Genomic DNA, 25,533 nt, shown 5'->3' on the forward strand with positions numbered 1-25,533 from the left:
GGTGGGCAGCCCAATCCGCAGTGGGGTTAGGTGTCTTGCTCAAGGACACCTCACCTGATGTGCTGTCGGCTCTGGGGATCGAACCGGTGACCTTCCGGTCACGAGGCTGGTTCCCTAACCTCCAGCCCATGACTGCCCCATGGGTTAAATATGGCAGTTTCCACTATTACAGGACAGTGCACAGTGCACTTCAATATGACAGCTATCAATTCCCTACTTAATGTTATTCATTCATTACCTTTGTTTATGTATGCATAATAACTAGAACATACAGTCATCTATCTTGGAAATGGGGCATGCAAAAGATGGGCGTGAGCTGTCCATCATGCTAGCAGTCATGCTATGACACTTTTGCGTTTGTTTTGAGCCTCATTTTGAGAAAACATAAGCTCATTGCAGCTTTGTCCTCCATTCTCCTCACTGTGTTTACAAGTCTAATGATGGGAAATTAAGAAGCAGGACGAAGATATAAGTGTCAGTGGGAAAATAAATCAGGGCCAATATAGGTGTGATGAAAAGCTAAATCATTTAATTTCATTTCATTTCTCTCCTTCCTGCTGTCCCCTTGTATGTGTGTGTGTGTGTGTGTGTGTGTGTAGGTGGTCGGGTGGTCATTGGTAAGTGGGATATGAGCTGCAGCGCTTCACTGCAACCTGTCACATACTAATTATCTATATGTCATTCTCACTGGCTGTTTAATGTTAATTACTTTCTCTACATGTTCACTGCCCACAAGCAGCATGCTCAATCAACCCTCCCCCAGTGTTCCACCACACGTACATGCTTACACACACACACACACACACACACACACACACACACACACACACACATGTGCACTTCAGATTACTGTGTGATTAAAAATACATGGTGTCCATGGAAAATGTATTTTCACACGTCCACAATCATAAGCATATGTTGACATCATTCCCTCTCACCTTGCTGTTCTCAGAGGCTGGGACGCCCCGAGGCCCGTTAATGAGAAAAGGAGAGTCTTCTGTGATCGTGTCTCTGTATCTGGTGATCCTGTTCGTCCAGTCCCGGCTGATCGAACCGTTCCAGGTCGGCTGGATACAAAAAAAGTGGCTCAATCAAGAACAGTACCGTACAAAAGTCTGAGACTTTTGCAAGAAAAAAATGCAAGAAACACCTAAAAGAAAATTACATAGAACCCTCAACAACTAAATACTATTTTCACTTTTCAGTATTTTTGCCTTTATTACAGCTTCCATTCTTTTCAGGAGACCTGCTTTAAGCTTTTCTGTCTCAGAAGTCGGTTGTGCATTTGGCTTCTCAAGATCCCAGTAATAAATAAAGACTCCTCAGTCCACAACACCTTACACCACATTTCCGATGTCCTGTGTCAGTGTCTATTTGTTTTTCTTAGAGCTTACAGCTTGTCTTCCCACTGTGGAAGGATGGACAGATGGACACCTGTTGATTTTTTTTTTATTTGAAGCCAGTGTAACGTGATTTTCTGCTCTCTCTCAAAGATGAAAGCTTTCAGTGCTGTTTGATGGTGACAGGTGGTTATCTGTTGGTCCAGGTTTTGCCCAGTTGTTGGAAGTCCATTTTCTGTATATAATTTTCAATCGTTTTTTCAACACCAGCTTTGGTATCACCTAATTTTTCACTTCTCACACTTCCTTTTGACTTTCCCATTTTTAATGCAAATATTATATTTAATCTCCTCAGAAAGACCTCCTAAAACAAGAAAAACCTATTGGTAATACTCAGTACTGTACACTGAATAACGACTGAGCTGACTACATCATGCTGAAATCACACTACGCATTTTACCTGACCACTACACATTATAGAAAATATGAGTGCTATGACTTAATAAAATCGGATAAAGTATTATTGAAGCTGGATTAGTTTGACCCTTGTGTGGTGTTCGGGTCTGTGGGACACATTTTGAATGTTTACTAAAAGGAATAATGATGTGATTCCTTGGCCATTGCACGTTTTTTGTGAAGAACATGTAAAATAAGACATTTTCAGTGCCTTCACACTGTTCACCCACCACACATTTATATTACACATGTGGTGTTGGGGTGAACCTGCAGGGAATAGAAGTGTGAAAGTACTGTGTACCTTCATGTTCTCCTCCTACATGGCCTGGTGTTAGTGTGTGTGTGTGTGTGTGTGTGTGTGTGTGTGTGTGTGTGTGTAGATGTTTATATATGCGTGCATGTGTGTGCAAGTTATAACTGTGGAGTGAATACCCTTCTGCAATTCATCATGGTGAAATAGCAAAATGCTTATAGACATGACACAGTGCTGTTAATGTTATTAAGGGTGGCACCCATTAAGTAATACTGACAAGTTTGTCCAGGTCCTGATGTTTCAGTGTTGTCTGTGGAAAATCTATGCCAGTGAATGGCCATCCAACTAACAAGCACAGAACAAAGTTCGCCTCGCAACTATTTTTATTCTTTTTGAATGATGACATTTAATCGGTTCATATTGTGGCTCCAGCTCCTGCAGCTCTGTCTTTTTAAAATTACATGTGTGTCTAGAGTATGTGAGTGGTATGGAGTGGAAGTGGAGTGGTGCGATTTAGCCCAGAGTGAGTAGCAGTCTCACTACAAGATTGGTTCAGGCTTAGCACTCATGACATGTCGCTAAAACTAGCTTCGTAAATGTTGTGAGAGGAGAAGGTTCCAGCAGAAACACCGCTTGTAAGAACGAAGAATATAAAGCAGACATATCATGTGTTTCTCTCATGTGTGAGCTGTGAGAAGCTGGTTTAAGAAGCACTAGTCTACATGCGCCCTGCGATGGACTGGCGACCTGTCCAGGGTGTATCCTGCCTTCCGCCCGATGGCTGCTGGGATAGGCTCCAGCATCCCCCCGCGACCCTTACGGAGAAGCGGCTTAGAAAATGGATGGATGGATGGTCTACATGCTAAATACTTTGATCATGGTTAGTGCTTTATCAGAGTAACAAATGATACATACATAGGCATGCAAAAACACTTCAGTCAGCTCAGAAAAACTGACAGCCTTTTCATGCCATCTAAGGAGGATAGCTCAAACTATTCATAGCCTAGAGCCACAAAATGGCTTAATCAGGCCCTGGATACATGCTGTATGATGTATCTTGAACAGGGATAGACATTCACAAACCTTTGAACTCCATTAAGAGTTAACATAGTTGACTCACCTTTGGCTCTGCTGTGTCATCACCAGTTCCTACACTACCCATGAGACTTTGCTGTTCATTGGGTTCAGTGAGGGGCAGAGCAGGATCGTGGGCTGAGGGAGGCATCAGGGTCTCCAGTTCGTGGCAGTCAGTGCAGTCAGACACGGCAGTGGACACAGCGTGGCCACCCCTGCGGTACTGGGAGCTTAACACACTGGGCTCCAAACCTCCAGATGCCTCCCTGAGAGAGAAAAAGAAAATGGACAAAGTGAGACACAAATATCCAGAAACAGAGAAAGAAAGTGAATACAAATAATTCATAAAAGAGTGAGTATATTTTAGAGACAGCTGAGCAAAATCTTACTTACACAAACTCAAATACTTCACTCAAATACATTACTGGATCAACTACATTTTCAGTAAGGGCTGTGTAAATTTGATTCGTACATTTCCGGGACTGCACCCACTGTTCCTGCCTTCACATTCTGTACTGGCCATTCAATTTTTTTCATTTTTAGGTGAAATATCATCTGATGTAATCACATTTAACAACGTTCCTTTCCTTTAGACAACTGGACAGGTCGTTATCAACCACCAACCAAAAAGTTAACAAGACTACATCAAACGTGTTCAAATAACAGGCCTAGCTGTCAAAGTCATTCTTACTGGCACCTATGCAAAGTTATGCAAAATTATTTAAAAAGGTCAGATTTATGTATATGCAAATGTACCGTTCCTTTCATATTTAAATCAAAATACAAGCCTGTGGTTTGGCACAATAACTGGAAATTCCCGTAAGGCTGTGATTTGCGTTTGTTGGGATTTCTGTGCCAAAGCTCAGCAGAGTGAGTCTGTCTTTTGTTTGGCCTTCATTTCTGTTCACTAGGCATGCAGGAGTTCTAATAGAGGCAGAAGCAACCAGCCGTGGCATGAAACACACCCCAACATCTGCCTTTCTCCCTGCTGCTCCACACTGATAGAGACACATACACACGTGTGATATGAAGCACAGGCAAACACACGCACACACTCTGACTGGTAGTGATTACTATGCTGGGACATCTGCTGTTGAAAGTAGCTTTACAATTCTGTTAATGTAGATTAGGGATTATATCAGTAAACACAGGACTCCTGCCAAAATCCTTCTCATCTTATTCATATAATGTCCTGCTTCTTTCTAAGAATTATTGTGTCTTACTGATACACGAGATAATCTAGAAAATGTATTTCAATACGGATGCAGCGTTGTCAGATCCACAGTAAAAGAAAAAAAGAAAAGAAAAAAATCATCACTGCTGAATCGCTGAGTTCTCCAGTATCCAGTGGAACTGAGGCAACAATGTCATTAAGAATTCATTCAGGCTGCACCCTTAAAGATTAGTTAAAGAACCCTTTCAGCTGGGCAAACGGCTCAAGAATAAAAATGAAGAAAATGACACATACAGACAGAGAGGAAGGTACAAAGACAGAAAAAGAGGGAGAGGGTAAGAAAGTAGAAGTGTGCTGGCACGTACCGGCTTTTTCCGTTGCGGAAACTAACACACATGCAGAGTAGGATGCAGAGAAGCCCAAGACACACACCAACGATGATTCCAATGACTGCGTGAATGTCCAGCTCTGCAGACGAGAGAGAGAGTGAGAAATGAGAAAGCAAAAGTTTCAATATCTCTGATCAGGGAATAAATTAACACAACCTCTGCAGGAAACAAATTTGAAGATGCACAATGTGTTTGGTATTTGGAAACCTCTCTGGTGGAAATGTATTAAAACATTTGGTAATGGTTGTTGTATTTTGGACCCCTTCTCCAAGGGGATGAATCTAATGTTTGCTAGTGGGTTGAGAGTGTATTAAAAGAAAACTCAGTCAAAACTCGGTGAAGGACGTTTCTTCCAGAGTGAAATACCTACAATTGTCATTGTGTCTTCATCAGTTGGTTTTGCATTTGAGACCTAAATCTGTCAACCTTTTTGAGCCTGTGACATTGACACAAAGATGTATGACATAGTTTGAAAAACTCTCTGATTTTTGAATGATTATTTTTGAATTATTTATTATTTCTGGCTTTACAAGGTGACTTTTCAGTAAGGGCACCCACCCAGCAGCACCATATTTTAGCTTTTTTTCTGTCCTGTAATGCATATTGTACTCATATCAATTGTCTGTGTTTTTTTGATTAATGAAACACTGATTATTCAATGATAATGAAATGTATGGCAATCATTATTTGGATTTTGTAAGAAGTACAGTATATTTGGTTGCCTGAGATAAAATTGTAGCTATATAAAATTCAAATACCACCACATGCTTGGCAGTGTGTTCTAGTTAGGAACAGATCCAGCAGGGGCATTCAGAAAGTGTGGCCAAGTGATTGGCTGATTTGGCACAACTGTTTCTTGTTCCCTCATCATCTGTTATCACCCTCCCTGTACACAGAAAGTTGCTGGTGGTCAACAGGGAAGCCTATTTTTCAGCACTGGAATATATTATTGAGTTTTGGACATGTTTCTATGCTTGTAAATTTTTGGTAAAAGTAAGTCTTCCCTCATCCCTGGTTCTTCCTGTGCCCTTCTTGACTAGAATTTGTCACAGTTTGATACTGCTAGTCACAGTACGGTACTTGATAAAATCATTCTGTGATTTTCATGATGTTACTTTCAAGCAATTTTCTAATAACTTATTCAATAAAGAATTTTTGTCGATGATTTATATTTTCTTCATAGTGGTGTCCCTCAAGGTCCTGTTCTTGGACCCCTGTTACTATTACATATAATAACATCTTTCCTCCCTGTGCTCTTCACTATATCAAAGTGATAAAGTCTGTACATCTAACTGGTGTTCACTGTCATGGTACAAGAGTTACACACATCCACTTATAAATAGTACCACACATAACCAATTCCTACAAAATAATGGGGGTCATTATTATGGGATAAATAACTATATATTTTATAAATAAACTAATATCTCTCAATAATTTGAAATATAGTTATTTCATTTCTTGCACATATATTTCTTAGTGGAATTTAATTTGATCTTTGCATTAATTGGACCGTGCTTACAGGTTTATTTTTGTAATTATTACAATTAATTTTTCATTCTTGTACCTTTTTTTGTAACTGTTTAAGCCATGCTCACCCTTACAGTTTTTCCACTGTTAGTTCTTCTTCATGTTCTTTCTAGAAAGACATACTATGGGTTTATAACTGGCATAAAAAGATACTTATGTAGATTTCACGACTTCAGTTTCAGTGAAGGACAGGGCTGATGGTATAATCGCCCACCCACTCAGTACTTTCTGCCTAAATTACACTGTCTCCGATGTCAAGGTAAATGTCGGTCTGATTACAGGACGTAATGTGTGCGACTGTGCCTTACTGCACCACTTTCCACAGCAAGAGTGAATCATAGTTGTTGAGCATTGGTAATGGCCGGTTCCGTGGCAGTCGAGAAAAGAGCAGTATATTCTCAAACATAGCCATACAGCCATACTACCTACTCTCACCAAAATACCCACATACACTTTTCTCTCAATTTTCTATCTCTCGCAACCTGCAACTAAGTCAGCACATAAGCTGTGCCTCACTGCTCTAAAGTTACAGGCCTGGTGCAGTGCAATAGCTGCTTGCCGCAGCAGCAGGCAGTGTAGAGAAGGCTGCAATTTACCAAGCTGCTGGAGCCGAACAGAGTTTGCTGCTTTGCTTATTAGCCCCGCAGGAAGAGTGCTGGCAGCCCCAACAAACCAGCATAATGACCACTCAAAGACCAGTATGTGTGAGCCTCTGTGAATAAAGTCGATGTGTATGCGTGTGTTTTGCCTTGAATAAAAAGAAAGGGAGTGCTCAGAGTGACCTAGCCAACCAAAGTAGCTCAAATCCACCGATCGATTTACAGTTTGTCTTGAGAAGCACACTTCACTGAAGCATTTCATGCACTCACCATTTTTTCTAGGGGGTGTGTGCACATCCTTTATGGGAGAAAAAGGCCCCACACCCACCTCAGTGCACGCCCCCATCTTAAAATAGTACCGTGTTCCACTCATCAAACCCAAAACCTCAGTGCTGGTGACAGATCCTGTAGAGTGGGATAGAGAAGAGAGGAGAAAATGAAAATATTACCTAGAGATGCCATATCCGTGTCAATGAGTATCATTCCTGGGACATTTTCAGCATCTAGTCTGAAATAGCACACTCTCACACCGTGTGATGTTATATTAGCTGTGTATTTCCTCCCGTGGGCTAGCAGAGTGTTTTAGTAGTTTGAAAATGGCAGATTTTTTTGTTCATCTTAAGTGAAGAGTTTCACTGAAAACACCTCACTTTAAAAGATTCAATCAATAACTATCAGTTTTGATATTGTGAGAGAAATAGGGGTATTGTGATAATATTAACAAATATTTCTCTAATTATAATGAACTAATTAACTAATAGTAACTAATATTTATCTGAATATTTCTGTGGCGATAGCAAAAACAGTATGGAAGCCCCTTGACAAAGTAAATATTAAGCTAATTGAATTTTTCCCTTACCAAATCAAATTAGTTTTTTTCGTTATTTTTATTGTCAATAATCAATATAATCAAGCTTTTCAATTATGACTTAATATCTCATAATGAGAGAATCGTTCTTGAGATATATCTTACTTATGACAAGTAGCTTCAGAGCAAAAGCAATGCTGTCCAAAAATACTAGGCCAGTGAAATCAAAGGCTCAAAAGATGTATGCATGGTATTCACCATCATGGCTAAGGTTGGTCCACAGGTGATCTGGCTGGCTGAGGTTGCCACTGTAGAGCATTCTGTAGCTCACAATGATTCCATTGGGCTCCAAGGGAGGGCGCCAACTCACCAACACTGAGAATGAATTTATAGCGCTCAGCTGCAGGTCTGTGGGGGGAGATGAGGGTCCTCCAAAACACAAACACACATTTTTGATATTAGCAACAATAAGAACACGAGTTACCCTTTGGAAACCCCCATCCCACCTCCCTTTTGTCAGCCTTCTCTGTTGCCTTGACGATAATTGGTAGCGATGACAGCCCCCCTCCACTTGGCTTCTGACTGACAGGCTGAAAGTCTCTTGGCCAATGAGAGGGCCAGATCCATCTGGACTTTTAATTAAAATCAATTATCTCCCCACGACCCTTTCCACTAATCCCCTTACTGCTAACCTGACACACTCTCAAATGTAAACAACAGAAACTCATTTACACACATGCACACCTCCTAAAACAAAATACATGCATTCTAAAATTTGACATTATGTAAAAAAGGTAATCTCTCTGTAAAAACACTGTAATGTCACTGTAAAAGACCAATTTAAGTCAGAACCACTGACTTATCAGAAAGCAAAGACTGTTCCACTGAGATCTGAAAGGTCTTTGCGTGGGGTGAGTACTCACGGTCCGCTAGTGTAGACTCTTCCACTGTGCCACTGAAGGGGCCGCCTATGTTGATGCCATTGGACTGCACAGCTAGTTCATAGCGGGTGAAGGGCTTTAGTGCCCCCAACAGGATCTCCTGAGAAGTGCTGCAAAATCAAAGACGTGTAACTTTGATTAAATATACCTACGCACTAGACAACAGAGATGAGTTTGTGGATTAGCATGTTCACATTAGTTAGTTCTATGTGTTCTCACTAGGGCTCTCAAATGTGATCAGAAATAAATTAGAATTTTCTCCTTATTTGTCAAACATTTAAATATATTCAGAATATTTCATTAGACTCAGAGAAAAAATATTTAAAAATATGTAAATTCTATGTACCTCTCTGTGTCCAAAAGAACAATAAAATAAGATAAGAGATAAGATAAGGCTTTATTGTCATTCACATCACATGTGGTACATGAGTTGGAACGAAAGAGTGTACTCAAAGTCCCAGTTAACTCCCAAAAGTAACAATAAACAATAAATAGTAAGGTGCAAATAACAGCAACATGAAACACAGCAGCATGAGTACGAGGTAGAAAGTGTACAGCTTAATACTGGTAATGTATAAAGTGATGTATAAAGTTACGTGTGTAGGGGTGATATAGTAGAGGCACTGATTCAGTACAGCAGCAGTGATAATGAAAATGAAAATTAATAAGAATGAAAAGCAAGAATTAATTATTACAAGAAACTTTGTAATTGATATATTTCTGGATAATGTATCAGCATAATAAACAGTAATTATAATTCCAGTGTAAACTTATCAGTGCAGCAATAAAGTTGTAAAATCTAAAGATTCAAAGTTTTACATTGAAGTTTACACAGAGTTTACATTGGGAAATTAAATTTTTTTTTCATTTTTTGAATACAGTTTGCTGCCCTTTTGTACTGAGAGTAAGGTTAAGTCATAGCAATTTTTAGCTACATTATTACATAATTTGTCAGTGAAAAACTCCATGAAGATAGTAATATAAGAGCATGCAAGTGTTTCACCTCTCACCTGGTGTAGTAAGAGACGAGGGAGGCATTGCGTGTGCCAGCAGGGCTGCAGCGGATGGTGTAGGTGATGATGCGTACATTACTGAATGGTGGTTTTTCCCAGTGCAGCCAGATGGAGGTTGAGCTGTTGGCCCGAGCTTTCACGTTGCTGGGGGGCAGCGGGGGGAGGTAGCCTGGTGGTCGCACTGCAACAAACATACATATTTGTATTTTGATAACAAAAAAATAAACATATTTTTTGTAAACAATCTTGCAGTAAACATATAGTTTTAATCCTGCACCAAAACATAACACTACCTCTGAACCTGACCTTGACCAATAGCCTGACCTGACCCTCGTTAAATCAAAAATGAATACACAAAGAATGTTCTGTGACTTTTTTTCACAATGATCACTGACACACGCCAAAAAAAAAAAAAAAAGAAAAAGAGTCAAACATACAAACTCAAGTATTGATCAGATGGGATTAGCTTCAAGCAGGGAAGCAGGGTGATGTAATTTTACCCCCATGATGTTCCTCAGTGTTTATGACCGATTCACATGGGTATAAATTACATAGTAAGTGACCATCCAATAAATTAATTCCTGTGTTCCACACACAAAACATTCAACAGCTCACAAGTTGAAATTGTCTAAACATTTAATTGAATCATTATTTAATTTACTCTATTCATCTACCTAGGTGTCTTAAGTAATTACTGGAGTGTAAAAAGTACTGAAAAACTGGATCTGAATCCAATGGAGCACTTTTGTGATGTGCAAGAGTGGGATTTTCACAGCACGAATGTGCAACTCAAAATCTGCAGGACCTGTTTTCAGTTTGCAGGAACTAAATTTTCAAAAATTTGTGGAATCTATGCCAAAAATGATTGAGGCTTTTCTGAGAGCAAACAGATGCCCTACCCAGTATTAGCATATTGTGTCTAATAAAGTGCAAAGTGAGTGTATAGGTGTAATTACATAGTCACTTAGTGTGTTCATTATTGGTTCCACAGTAGTATTGCATAATTATTATTCATAGTACTGAATAACGCATCATTCTTTTCACTCAACAATTCACATCTACAAACCTCGATCAGTGAATTTCTCTGTCCGACCCTTCCATACAGCGGGATAGCCTTCCGTCTGTTTATTACATGCCCAGACCTTCACTTCATACAGTCGATCTGGAGCTGAAACGCACACACAAACACACAGCCCGATGAAACCACACATATACACTTAGTACTACAAAGGCAAACCTTTGTCAAATGCTATAATGTGCTGAGGGCTAAAGTTTCTCACCAAGGCCTGTGATTTCATAATGTCTCACTCGTTTTCGGAGTCTGATTTGATGAGCATCATCCACAGGACTCTCCTCATTGGTCGGCTCCTCTCCATCCACCTCCTTATAGGCCAGTTTGTAGCTGGTGATCTGCGTGTGATTGGGTGGCGGCTGCCATGTGACATGAAGGGAATGCATCTTTGCTCGCACTTTGAGTTCGGTGGGAGCAAAGAGCACTACAAGACACAGGCAGAGAGAGCACATACAAAAAGAATTCAAACAGGATATTCAGAATATGTTTTATATTGGTCCATGCTGAATATAAACCCAACATGGACTGTAGTTTCATTTCCTTGTGCTAAATAAAAATAGGCTAAATAGGACGGAGCTTTTCAATGTAGTAAATAAAAGTATTAATCTTCTCTCAGCTGAAAATGTAATCTTCTGTCAGAACTGCACCTTGCAACATGAGTTAATGGGGGTGTCTGGATTAATTTATTAGATTATTTTGGTTAAAGATGATGTAGGCTAATCTTTAACCGTGTCTCTTCAGTAATGTGTTTTTAATATACTGGAAATTATAATCGCAACATGTAGCAATATAATTACAATGTGGAATTTGACCCATAATATGCAGCCCTTCAGACAACCATAATCAGCATTGCTTGTTTCAATGGTAACTAGCAGCAAGAGGACAATGCAAAATAATGAACGGTCAGCGAAAGGTCCTTCAGCTAGGTGGGAAGAGTTTCTGACTATTCTATCCTATTCTATTAGGCCTGCAACTGTTTCATTTTTTCATTTTCAAATACTTGAATATTACCTTAAATATTCAAACCTTTATAAGAAATGAGCATGAACTTTTGAACACGAACATTTAAGGTCTTGCAATTGAGCTTTTGGTCAAAAACAGATGGACGGACACTATCCTTTAGGATTTTCTAATTAAGAACAGATGTCTCGGTTCCATAAATTCTAAAGTCCTGCAGAAGCAAAGCAGCCCCAGACCATCACACTACCATCACCATGTTTGACTACTGATATGATGTACTTATGATGGAATGCAGTGTTAGCTGTAGGCCAGATGTAACGGGACATCCAAAGATTTCCACCTTTGACACCATCAGTCCACATAATATTATCCCAGAAGTCTTGATGGTCATCTAGATGTTTTTTTATGCAAATGCAAGACAAGCCCTGTGTTCTTTTTGGTCAACAGTGGTTTGCTTCTTGCAACACTCGCATGGATGCCATTTTTGTCCAGTGTCTTTCTTATCGTGGTACCGTCTACACTGACCATAACTGAAACAAATGAGGCCTTCAGTTCTTTAGATGTTCATGTGGGTCCTTTTGTGACCTCCTGTATGAGTCTTTCATACACTCTTGGTGAAAATTTGGTAGACTGGCCACTCCTGGGAGGGTTCACTACTATTCTAAGTTTTCTCCATTGGTGGATAATGGCTCTCACCATGGTTTGCTGGAGTTCCAGAGCTTTAGCAATGGTTTTATAACCCTTTCCAGACTGACAGATTTCAATGACTTTGTTTCGCATCTGTATTTGAATTTCTTCAGAAAGTGCCATCATGTGCTGCTTTTTGAAACCGTCTAGCTGCTTCACATTGCCAGACAGGTTCTATTTAAGTGATGTTTAAATTCAACAGGTCTGGCAGTAATCATGCCTGGGTCATGCCTCATGGATAGTGAAACCAAACCCAAATGTCAAGTGAATTTGGTTAACTGGTTGATTTAGTAGCTAAAGGGGCAATTACATTTTCACATAGGGCCAGGTAAGACTGAACAGCATTTTTCCTTCAACAAATGAAATCATCATTTAAAAAGTGCAGTGTAGTCTGATTATCTGAAACATTAAAGTGTGGCAAATATGCAAAAACAGAAGAAACTTGAAAATTATTGCACACACACACAATTTCCAGTATTTGCTCGTCTGGCTTCACATGCATCTGAAGAATGTGTCTCCCATTCTTAATCCATAGGGTTTAATATGATGTCATCCCACCCTTTGCAGCTATAACAGCTTTAACTTTTCTGGAATGGCTTTCCACAAGTTTTATGAAAGTGTTTATGGGAATTTTTGACCATTCTTCCAGAGGTGCATTTTTGAGGTCAGACACATACTGGACGAGGTGTTCTGTTGGGTTGAGGTCAGGACTCTGTGTAGGCCAGTCAAGCTTACACCAAACTCACTCATCCATGTCTTTATGGACCTTGCTTTGTATTCTCTGTCTATATTTTTATATATAGACAGATATATATATATTTGAAAAAAGAAGCCACAACAGCTGAACGGCTTATTGATAAAGAATCATGACAACTGTATGTAATGCCAGCAATTCTAAATGAACTTTGCCCAATGTAGCTGTATTTCACCTATTTAAATGCTAGAGGTTTCCATTAAATCTCTAAATAATAAAAAACTGAAAGTTTTTCTAAATTTTAGTGTGTGTATGTATGTGGATATATCCTCACCCTGAGTAAGGTTGGGTGTATGGTGAATGGCCCACTCTGACGGTTGTCCGAATCCCGCTCGTGTTCCTGCGGCCATGCGTAGCTGGTAAGTGTGGTTGGGCTTCATATCTCTCAGGGTCGCTTGTGTCTCATTCCCTCCTACCTCCACCGAATACACGTCGTCTGCTGCAGCACACACCACACAGAATACACCGGCACATGCAAATGCTAATTATTTCAATGTGCAGCTTACTGATACAGCCAAATGAACAATGACACAGAGTACTTCACTTCCCCAAAGTGCTTAGTCTTATCAGCAATGTGGCTCTTTCTGTGCCAAAGCCTGCCAAACTCAGTCTGTCTTTTGTTTGGGGTTCATTCCTGTTCGTCAAGGCATGCAGGAGCTCTAATAGAGGAACAAGCAACCAGCCATGGCATGAAGCACACCCCAGCATCTGTCTGTCTCCCTGCTGCTTGGTGAGACACATGTGAGCAGAACCACATGTTCTATTGATCCAAATAGACAATCAAAAGCATAAGCACTTATTAATGTTCACTAAAGCCCAATATGACTGCCATTCATGCAAACACCCTTGTCCACTGCCTGCACCACATAAAGCTCAGTGGTTCTCAATCCCAGTGTTGGACAATGTATCTTTGTTTCACTTCTTTTAAAAACACTGCATAATAACATTATTACTATATACCTCATTGGGTTTTGAAAACTGAATAGAACAACCAGTACCACTATAGTCCCATTAACCTAATCCTATACAAAATCTTACATGCACCATACCATAAACAGATTGTCCCCATTTTTTTCCATTGAAGAAAGATTGTTTTCCCTGATCCCAATCCTTCAAGTCAACTATGGAAACCAACAACTAAATTTTGTATAAATATATATATATATATATATATATATATATATATATATATATATATATATATATATATATATATATATAAATTAATTTTGAATAATCAATTAACTAAGAAATTCCTAAACTTAGTATATTACGGACAAATGCTGCAGAATATGGAATTTTGAATCGTCAAAAGGAACTAATATATTACATATATTTGAATGAATGTCCAACACATTTAATTTTTTATTATGTAATTTTTAGGCTTTTATTCACAATCGTGTATTATTGTATTGTTTACTTTTAATAATCTGTAGTACCATGTGAATTTATTATAATAAATGAAGTGACTAAAACTACATTTATAGTATCTTTAATGTTTACATATTGTCTCTTATATCCTATACCTCACTGGCATATCTGATGCTTCCGGCTATCATTTAAAATGCTTGCAGGGTGAACAGCTTAAAAATTTCAAAATATTTAAATGGTTAAGATGTAAACAAAGTCATTCAGAGGTGCTTTGATGTGAAATGCTCCATTCCAAAAAAAACCTACAATGTCAGTATTACTTACAGTTGTGGTGATAGCAACCACATGTCTCTAAAAGCAACCTCACAATGTTCTTGCATGAAATGGCTGGGAATACATGATTCCCAGCTTGATGATTAAATTATGAAAAAAAAAAAACTAGTGGAATTTCTCTTTGACTGGACCAAAGCTGATATCTATCTACTAAATATGCTTTGATTGGCTCTAACACCATGTGTTAGACGACCTGCCTATTTCCCTACACTTTCACATTTGATCACCGATAGTATCTCACCGTGCTCCAGTGTGCGGTAGTCGATACGGTAATGTGTGATGGCTCCGCGGCTAAGCTGAGAGGAAAGGGGAAGCCACATCACTCTAATCTCAATGGGGGATGTGCTGAGCAGAGACAGCTGTGGTGGAGCACTAGGCACTGCACACAACACAAGACAACACTATTTAGAGTTAGCCAAAGGTTTGAACATTATGCTGTACTAGAAGATCAACCAGACATCACTAAGCTATGAGGAAGCCAGGCAGGGCCTCCTGAAAAGCCACGTGTCTCAGGCACTAGGTGGATGGATAGCTGGATGGATGGATGGGTGGATGGAAGGATGGAAGGATTATTGATCCCAAAGAGAAATTGCAGTGCTACATTAGCAAGACATATAACTGCACATCAACTTACATATATTAGGCAGAAATAAAAACAGAAATAAACAAGCCATAAAAATAAATTAAGAATAATAATAAAATAGTGAGTTAAAGTATGAGAGAGCAAAATTAGAAGTATATCTATTTGCATATTTACACAGCATATAAGACATTTGTTTTATCTATATGAGAGCAGATATTGGTATGAGATAGTTTACAATACTACATTATACAAAATATTATTACGCTATACACTAGGGTTATGCGATATGGCAAAAATACAATATCATGATACTCTAAAGTGTTTTTAGGATACACTACACAAATACAGGTTAAAGAAAATGGAGGACTGTGTAAAAGACGTGAAAGGCTGGATGTCACATAACTTCCTCCTATTAAACAGTAACAAAACAGAGGTTCTCCTTCTGGGTCCAAAATTAGCAAGAAGTAAATTACCAGATTTAATTTTAAATCTTGCCGACTTTCCAGCCACACCTGGCTCAGCAGCAAAAAATCTTGGCATTATAATAGATTGAGATTTATCATTCGATCAACACATAGGCAGCATCACTAGGACAGCTTTTTTACATCTTCGCAAAATTGCCAAGATCAGAAATGCCCTGTCCCTGCGTGATGCGGAAACACTAGTACATGCCTTTATTACTTCTAGGCTAGACTACTGTAACGCACTACTGTCAGGATGTACGAGCAGGAGTTTAAACAAACTCCAACTAGTCCAAAACGCCGCAGCCAGGGTCTTCACTAAAACTAGAAAAATTGATCATATTAGTCCAGTGCCATCATCACTTCATTGGCTGCCTATTAAATTCCGTATTGATTATAAAATCCTTTTATTGACTTATAAAGCCCTACATGGTCTTGCTCCCGAGTACCTGCAAGACCTTATTTCTCATTATGAGCCATCACGACCACTCAGATCACAGAGTGCTGGCTTATTAATAGTCCCCAGAATTCAGAGGGTTTCAGCTGGGGGAAGAGCTTTTTCTTATAAAGCCCCCAAACTCTGGAATGATCTTCCAGAAACTGTTCGAGACTCAGACACAGTCTCAATCTTTAAGACTAGGCTGAAAACTCACTAGTTCAGTTTAGCTTTTGGTAGGTAACGTTCCCCCCTAGATAAACCCATATTATCCAGCTAGACACTGAAGGACGACTGACTGCTGAGCCCTCCTGCTACCCACTTCAGACCAGCTGCCCATGCCCCAGCTGCCACCGACTGCCTTGGACGAGCTGCCCACCCTACACTGATATTCTCATGGACTCAGCTATTCCTAATACCAATATTACTGCTATTAATATTAGTAACATAATCACTTGTAGTTAGTTTGACCAGAGGAGGATGGGTCTCCTCTGGTGAGCCTGGTTCCTCCCAAGGTTTTTTCCTCAGCTCTGAGGGAGTTTTTCCTTGCCACTGTTGCCCCTGGCTTGCCCACCGGGGGGTTTTTGTACATTCTTACAGTCCTGTTAAAACTTTGTCTTTTCCGAAACTCTGTAAAGCTGCTTTGTGACAACATCTGTTGTAAAAAGCGCTATACAAAAAAATTTTATTTGATTTGATTTGACTACACAATATTTAACTTTTGAGAAGTGGAATAGAAAAATTTGCTGAGTTAGAAAAAAATGAAAAGCCCCAGCACAGCCACATTTTAAAAATACAGCCAAAACTGTTAATATGATGATGTGAAGATAGTTTACATTTAATGTTTCATGGCATCAATAGGTGAATGACAATCACAATAATGACAAAATATCATCTCATTGCCCACTCGTATACACATGTACTTCTTATTTGGTGCTGGGATTTTTTTTAAACTAACATTTTGTAGGGGTCTCCTAAGTGGCACAACAACACAAAAGTGTTGGCTCTATCATCAGGAGATCGTGAGTTCAATCCCTGGTGATGCTACAGCCATCAATGGCCGGGAGTCCAAGACAGCATGGTTGGCCTCGCTCTCTCTGGATAGGTAGGATGGCATCCCCTTCTCCCCCCATCACTCAACATGATGCTAGTCAGCGCAGCTGTCTGTTAGCTGATGTCATAGATCTGGCGGGTGGCACTTTCCTCTGAGTGCGTTTGGCTGTCCCGTGAGCGGCAGTTCGAAAAGAAGTGGATTTCGGAGGAAGCCTGTGTTAGCCTTCAACCTCCTAGCACTTGTGGTATTGTGTGATTGGGGTAGTCCTAACTAGCAGGTGGGAACGAGTACATTGGGGAGAAAATCTCGGAAAAAAAAAAAAAAAACCCTAACATTTTGCGCTAAATGTTGTGTATCCCAGTATATTTTATTATTGTATATCTGCACATGTCTAAAAGAAAACAACCCCACTTGTGAACACACTTCTTACACTAAAAGTGTAATTTCATTATAAAAGCACCAGATTTGAGATATCCAAGTCATCAATTATCAAATTGCTCTGATTTGAAAAGGTGGACAAAAAACTGTTCCAGAACATCTTGCTTTCTAAGTTCTTCAACTTGCGTCTAGGGGAGTTTTTAAAATGGTCATTTTCATCTTTACTCTGATGAAGTAGAGGCTCCAAATATACTTAAATCAGTCTAATCATGCAAATGATAATCTCAAATATACAGAAAAATACTTGGTTCTGCCTCATCTGGCTGCTCCAGTAATCAGCACTCACCATCCTCCAACATCTCCACGGTGACAGACTGTGACGGGTGGCTGGCGCCCATGGGTGAATAGGCCACCATGTAAAAGGTGTAGGCAGTGTGAGGTTGCAGCTCCTTCACATGGAACTCTGTTGTGTCGTTGTTGACTGCAAACTGATACTCCATGTTATCAGAGCCTGCAAGCAAATACAGTCATAGAACAAGCAAATGTAATAAACCAATTTATTGAACTTAATGAACTGTTTAATGAATTGGGAAAAACACTGTCAAGGCATTCACTGCCTTTCAGTATAGGACTTGTGATGTGTGAAAACATTTGAGTTTCTGTAAACTAGCCATAAAGAAGATTTCAGCATCCCTGGGAGCTGACCCCCTGAGAGTGACTATTCACCATAAAAAGAGCTCTCTATTCTTTTTTAACAGGCCAACAGAACAGTCACGTGAGCCATTTTAAGGTGTTTGTGGTCAATGTTCTCTGTTACAAATATACACAACAGACGTGTAAAGCATACTGATTCAATTAAATTAGGATTCTTATGGAAACCCAATTTCGCTCATTCAATTTGATTTTACTATTTACTTATAAAATACTGAGCTTTTATAAATAAATTATTATAAATGTCTTCAGAGTTACAAAGAATTACACTCTCCTAGTCCTTCACACACCTGTGGCGCGCTGGTAGTGGATGGAGAAGCCGATGACCTGATCGCTGTTGTGTTCAGGGGGCTCCCAGGTGAGCAGTGCAGAGGTGCTGGAGTGGGGCACGGCCTGCAGGCGGCGCGGCGGGCTGGGCAGACCCTGTTTTACGATAACTGACAGCTTGGCGGTGGCGCAGGCAGTGCCCAGGCTGTTGGAAGCGATGCACTGGTAGTATCCAGCATCTTCCAGACCCAGCTGGTTAATGAGCAGAACACCAGGGCTCTGAGTCTTGACCCGACCTGACCACTGCACAGGCTCTCCATTCTTCAGCCAGCGCAAAACCGGTGCAGGGTCACCTGAGCTATTACACACAAACCGAGCTGTATTCGCACGAGAGAGAGCCCTTGACTCAGGAGGCTGCAGGATTACAGGAGGAGCTGAGAAAGAGATGGAAAGAAAGTAAAATGAAAATAAGAAAGAAATAATAGTAAGACAGACAGAGCAACAAAAGAAACAACAACAAACAGAAGAAAGAAAAAGAAAAAGAAAAAAGAAAGAAAAACAATTGAAGAAAGAAAGAAAAACAAACAATTGAAGAAAGAAAGAAAAACAAACAAATGAAGAAAGAAAGAAAGAAACAAAGAAAAACAGAAACAAGTGAAGAAAGAAAAAAATAAAGAAAAAAGAATGAAAAACAAACAATTGAAGAAAGAAAGATAGAAAGAAAAGAAAAACAAATGAAGAAAGAAAGAAACAAAGAAAAACAGAAACAAGTGAAGAAAGAAAAAGAAAAAAGAGAAAGAAAAATGACGAAAGAAAGAACCAAACGAAACAACAAACAAACAAACAAACAAAGGTTAAAACAAAAACGACCAAAGAAAGAATGGGGAAAAAAAAATGAAAAGAACAACAGGAATGAAGCATGAACAGATGGATGGAGCAATGGAAGAAAAACAAACAAAAAAGGAGAGGCCAAAACAAAGAATAAAGAACAACAGGAAACAGAGTTAAACACAGTCATTATAAGACAGTCAGCATACGCTGTACGAACAGAATGAATCATTCACTTATTTCAGTGTAACACTATTCAGCCTCTCACCCAGCACACGGATCTCAGCAGAAGCAGAGACGAACTCGCGGGTCTTGGGCTTGTTGGCACGACACACATAAACTCCAGCATGGTGAGTGTGTGTGTCTGGGATTACGAGGTTGGTTGCTAAGACAACCACATCTGTCGCAATGGGCTTCCCATCTACACCCCAGAGGAGTGAGTTGATGAAATATAAAGAAAAACAGAGAAAAGGTAGAAAACGAATTACACATTAGTGTAACTGTGTGTCAAGTCAACTGAAGAAAGCCTTGTAGTAATTATCTTAATTTGTCACATAAACCCTCTGTTATATTTGTAGCTCGTACTGGAGAAGACAAGGCCTGTCATTTACCAATTCAGTATTAAGGCAGTGATAATACAAGAGGTTTACTTAAAAATCATATATCTGATATACGACACAGGGGCTTTATTTTCAGGCTTCAGTTCTTACTCTTGATTTCTTTGGCCTTTTTATCCTACCACAAGCTCCTTTAGCTCAATACGGTCACAATTACAGGTGTCACTAAGCAGCTTTACAGAAAATCTGAATGCAAGCCCCAGTGAGCAAGCCAAGGGCGACAGTGGCAAGAGAACTCTAAAAGCAAGAGGAAGAAACTGTGAGAGGAATCAGGAGGGGAACCCATCCTCCTCTCATCAACACAGGATAGCAAAACAATAAGAACATCAAGAGCAATATGAACGGAGGATAGAATTTTACAATTAATATAAAACACTGAATGTAGAGAAAATTTTGCTTCAATTTTAGCTTCTAAATACACAAATTCATATTTATATATGTTACTATATATATTTATATTTTTATATACTACATTTATTAAAGCTCAAGCAGGGCTATTCACTGTTTAATCTTGTAATGTTTTTCAGTAACATTTTACTGTAGAGTATGGTTCATAAGGCATGAATGACACCTACATAAGCTTGTCATGACAACTGACATAACCCTACATAAATGTTTATAATAATGAATAATACTTATTCATTTGCTATAAAGGGTATATCTGCCAATTTTGATTAAAGTTAGCTAAAGAAGCTTTTATGACAGGTGACGCCTACTAGAATAAGCATTAATAAACATTTATGTAGGTCTATGCCAGTTGTCATGAAAAGCTTATGTGGGTTTTATGTAGCCTTATAAACTGTACCCTACAATAAAGTGTTACCTGTTTTTCTGTGACAGGTAATGTCCATCTCCAGAGATGAGATCCAAATGCTTTTCCTGATCTTTTGGAAATGAGGTGCAAAACAGCACATTAAGAGGATTAAAGCTCATACAAGAATTTTCAAAAGTACATTTACAGTTTCCAAATAGGCCTCACAGCTATTTACTGACTGCTGCACTGGCAATAGGCCACTCTGAGAAGTGACCAGCCTTTACATCAAATACAATCAGAAATAAAACACTTCGGATGTATGTAACAGGATGATCTTCCAGATCTGGTTTTAATTAACCCAGCATGAAGCTTAATCTTAATTTTGGGATTATGGCTAAAGTAGGAGAGTGGATTCAGCCCTCTGGTTAATAAGCCTTCTCTTACAGGGGAATTCCACAGCTTTTCTTTAATACTTTGCAAAATGTAATTATCAAGAACAAGTGATAATCTTGAAAATATTATGCTCATAAATGTTTTCTTAACCTTGTGATAGCCTTACACTTGTCTGAAAGATTTGACAAGATAAGCATCTAAATTCATGACCTCTAGTTCTTGTTTGCTAAATGTTTTTCAAAACTTTTGAATTTGATGTTTTTTCGTTCATTGTGCTGTCCTCTGTGTAGATTAAGCTAAGAAATAACAGTTAATACAAATTTAAATGTACCTTGTGTCATTTATGGTACGGGGCAAAATGCAACATAGCCTTCATAAGAAAGAAAATTAATATTAATTAAGAAAATTTTAAGAAAATAATTGAGATTATCTCAAGAGAATATTTGAGAACACAGAAAGCTTTCGTGAATCTGACCCCTGGTTCCTATCACCACTGTAAAGAACTCAGAGTCAGCAGGTTTCACTACAATGCATCATGTGACACCAACACACTCTGAAGGACTTTATCTACATCTCAAATATTGATCAATGGGATTTCCTTTCAAGCATGGCAAAGTTAACCAGGCTTAATATACACTATTAACCAGCAGGTGGCAGTAGAAGACTGCAGAGACCATATGGAGGTGGTGGGGTGCTGTAGTGAATTCTACAGGGACAGACTGGCCAGCAGCATCTGCCATGTTAGCCAGCAGACAAAGGAAAAGCCTTAAACTCATCTATACATACTGTCCTATCTGTTATTCATGAAGAAGATAAGGACACAAAGCTGATGAATTGATCATCTTGAATACTCGTGTGATTACCATAGCAGCAAACTGACAGATAAGATCCATATATGCTAGTGAGTTTGTGTGTGTGTGTGTGTGTGTGTGTGTGTGTGTGTGTGTGTGTGTGTGTGTGTGTGTGTGTGTGTGTGTGGGTGTGATTATGTGTATGTTGGGGAAGCAGAGAGGGAGGAGGCTGAGAGTCTACTGTGAAGCCACATATCCACTGTGTGAATTCAGAGGCAGTGAACTCAACTCCAGTTTCAGCCTAAGCAGAAAACATATATCTAACATATATTTAACAGAAAACTACACAGAAACCTGAACCATGAAATACAACACTAAAGTTTTCAGCATTTAGTTTGTCCACCCTTTACCTTTATTACAGCTTCCAGCCTTTTCAGGAGTCTTGCTTTCAGCTTTTCAAAGAAACCTGAAGAGATATTTTTCCACACCCCCAAAGCTCTGTCTAAGAAGCTGGTTGATTTTTCCGCTGGGGTCTAGGCACCAGGGTGGCCAGCCCATTTTTCAGAGAACAAGCAGCTTCTTTATTTGATTTGCAAACTTTCCTTTTCTCAGAGAGGGCTTCTTGACATCTACACACCCTTTCAGACTCATAGTGTTGTATCGCCTTCTCACAGTGGAAGAATGGACAGAAGCACCTGTGGATTTTTTTAGATCTAAGGCAAGAATAGAGATTTTCTCCTCTCTCTCTAAGATGAAAGCCTTAAATACTGTTTATCTGATGGGGGCAGTTTTTGGTAGCACTTTATATAGCAGTTATAAGTGGGTAATAATGTGGTAATACGCTGTACTGACGTAAAAATGACAGTAATTTTCTACATTACCAAATTTGCAGAAAATCAATGTCAAGTTCTGGTAAGTAGTATAAAGTAAAACAGAAGAATAACAGTAACAACAAATTATTTGAATAAATAAATAATTTCCCAGTTTATATAAAACAATTAATACTACAGTGAAAAACTGCAATTTCCCTCTGGGTTCAATAAAGGATTCTGAAAGTTATCAACACCAAACAGTCTTTCAGTCACTGTAGCGTATTTTTTCCAACATTCAGTATATTTTAAATTAGATTCCTCAGCGTCCAGCTCTGATTAATCAATAAATCACATCCATTCTATTAAATAATTATAGGATTTTATAATATTTGGGTTATTACTTCAAAAACAATGCAGTAGTTCTACTAACATGACGTGGTTTTATTGCTGTAAAAACACTAATTCACTTGATTCTACCTTGTTTCTTACCTGTTTTGTATTTAAATGGTCAGTCACAATATGACGTACAAATTTACAAGCTGTATCTGCAGTAAAAATAAATTATATTAGAGACATAAAAGCTTCTTCGCATCTTTTATTAGTTACTGCAGCTCACTTCGGGTGACAGTTCTTCAGAATAAATGTGTTTAATTACACTAAGTATGACTAAATCAATAAATTATAATCACCTATGGTTCTATTACTTTTACATGCAGCTCTACCTACAAATATACCGAGATTACATTTAATCAGGGCTCGAAATACATATTTTCGTGTTACCCGCTGACAAAACACAGTTACTCTAACATAAAGCACAAAAAAGAACCACACCACATATCTTTATATAATGTTTATCATTCTTTATCTAAAATGATCTTAACACATTATTTATTAACGGCTAGAAAGTTAGCATGTATGTCAGTAAAACCTGTTACCATAATATTTCTATATTATTACCCACTTATCCAGTTTTGGAAACTCCTGTTTTTCATTCACGCTGCTCTTTGTAATGCAAATGGATTATTTTACATCCAATTTAATATCTCTTAAAAATGAAACAACTTGTACTTAATGGCTATTGTAACTAAAAATTAAATAAATGAAGCACAGTCTCTGACATTTACACCATACTGTGTGCATGGTTGTGTGTTCTTACCCTGTCTACTCCATGACACAAAGGGTTTAGGCTGGCCCTGAGCCATACACTCCAGCACTGCTGGCTGACCCAGCACCACTGTCAAGTCCTGCGGTGGAGCTGTAATCACCACATCACTCTCCTCTGAAGGACCTGAATGCACAAACACACACACAGCATAAATGAATGCATTCCTAGTGTATACATATATGACAAAGACAGAGAAAGAGATTTAGTCATATGCACTTACATACAAGCAGTGTACTAAAAAAGGGAAATTCTCTTATTCATTGCTCATTTTTATTAGAAACTATTGTTATCGCATATACTATAGACTATCTATTGAGGTACAATTTGTCAGCCCCCCTACATGCTGTCCATTCACAGAAAAGGGCCACCACAGAATACCTCTGACCACATATTACAAACCTCACGTTTAAAAGACTTGGGAGATGACAAATACTATCAAAAACAGAAAGTAGTGATTGGTAAATAGTAAACATAAAATAGCTGATGTTTTACCTTATTAACTTTTTTTGGTAGGCCTGCAGCACATTCCAAAAATATTGGGAAAGGACCATGTTCATCACTGTGTTACATCACTTTTTCTTTTAACAATACTGAATTATCACGTTGAAAACTACATTTTTCCATTCTTCAGTTGTACAATGTACAGGGCTTCATAATGCATCGCAGGTTTTCTATTATGGCCTAGACTGCATGCAGGCCAGACTAGTGCGTCCCCTCTCTGAGGATACAGCCATACTAATGTACCATGTGCAGAATGTGGCTTGGCGTTGTTATGTTGAAACAGGCATGAACGTTCCCGATGAAGACACAGTGTAGAAGGCAACATGTGGTTTTCCAAAATGTGTGTATACCTTTCAGTGTTAATGATGCCTTCACCTGTGTGAATAAGACATCCCACACCATGACAGGCCCTGGATTTGAATTTTATGCTTGAAACAATCTGGATGGTCCTTTTCTTCTTTGGCCGGATAACACAAAGTCCATTATTTCCATAAACAATCAGAACGTTTGATTTGTCAGGCTTTACTAAACCCAGAGAAGTCTGTGGCATTTCTGAGCAACGACATGATGTTTCTATTTATGAGCCCATGTGGTGGAGCTCATCACAGGAACATGACAGTTTTAGTAGCATTTTATTTGGAGCGGTCCTTTGTAGATGATGAACAAACACTTAACAGAGTATCAGTAACACATTAAGATGTTCTGTTGGTACATTACTTACATTAAGTGGATGTATTGTTAATATGCAATGTTAATATGTTTACCCAAAAGCCAACCCTAACTCTGGCCCTAATCTTCACCTTAACCTCACCCCAAAACCTAATCGTAACTCTCGTATGTGTTTGGCATGTTACTGAAAGTCTATTGAGTGTTTGTTTCATGTAAAAAGGACCACTGAAAATAAATTGTTACATAGTTTTTAAATGAGGGATCAAAGGTAACAGGCATTGAATTGTGTTTTTCAGTCATTAAAAAAGATATTTGAGGGAAAAAAAACACTGATATTTCGACAGAATACCATGTTGCAA

At 38.8% G+C, this 25,533-nt stretch overlaps 1 protein-coding gene across 4 annotated transcripts in view; it reads right to left on the reverse strand.

Annotated features, from left to right (window-relative positions):
* Positions 1-25,533, reverse strand: part of igdcc4 (immunoglobulin superfamily, DCC subclass, member 4) — a 113,872-nt gene that overhangs the window by 10,945 nt on the left and 77,394 nt on the right. For 3 of the 4 annotated variants that reach the window (XM_017706212.2, XM_037534574.1, XM_037534575.1), the window contains 15 exons: positions 23,996-24,127; positions 19,741-19,893; positions 18,668-19,078; positions 18,013-18,177; positions 14,996-15,133; positions 13,325-13,489; positions 10,858-11,073; positions 10,644-10,745; positions 9,575-9,758; positions 8,547-8,674; positions 7,882-8,052; positions 7,086-7,220; positions 4,663-4,765; positions 3,170-3,389; positions 939-1,067 (listed from right to left, as the gene is read on the reverse strand). In XM_017706212.2, coding sequence (XP_017561701.1) covers positions 939-1,067; positions 3,170-3,389; positions 4,663-4,765; positions 7,086-7,220; positions 7,882-8,052; positions 8,547-8,674; positions 9,575-9,758; positions 10,644-10,745; positions 10,858-11,073; positions 13,325-13,489; positions 14,996-15,133; positions 18,013-18,177; positions 18,668-19,078; positions 19,741-19,893; positions 23,996-24,127 — 2,552 coding nt within the window. The remainder of the gene's footprint in view (positions 1-938; positions 1,068-3,169; positions 3,390-4,662; positions 4,766-7,085; positions 7,221-7,881; positions 8,053-8,546; positions 8,675-9,574; positions 9,759-10,643; positions 10,746-10,857; positions 11,074-13,324; positions 13,490-14,995; positions 15,134-18,012; positions 18,178-18,667; positions 19,079-19,740; positions 19,894-23,995; positions 24,128-25,533) is intronic. The other variant, XM_037534573.1, reaches the window with a different exon arrangement.

This window comes from Pygocentrus nattereri, chromosome 25, assembly GCF_015220715.1.
Source record: "Pygocentrus nattereri isolate fPygNat1 chromosome 25, fPygNat1.pri, whole genome shotgun sequence".
NCBI lineage: Eukaryota > Metazoa > Chordata > Actinopteri > Characiformes > Serrasalmidae > Pygocentrus > Pygocentrus nattereri.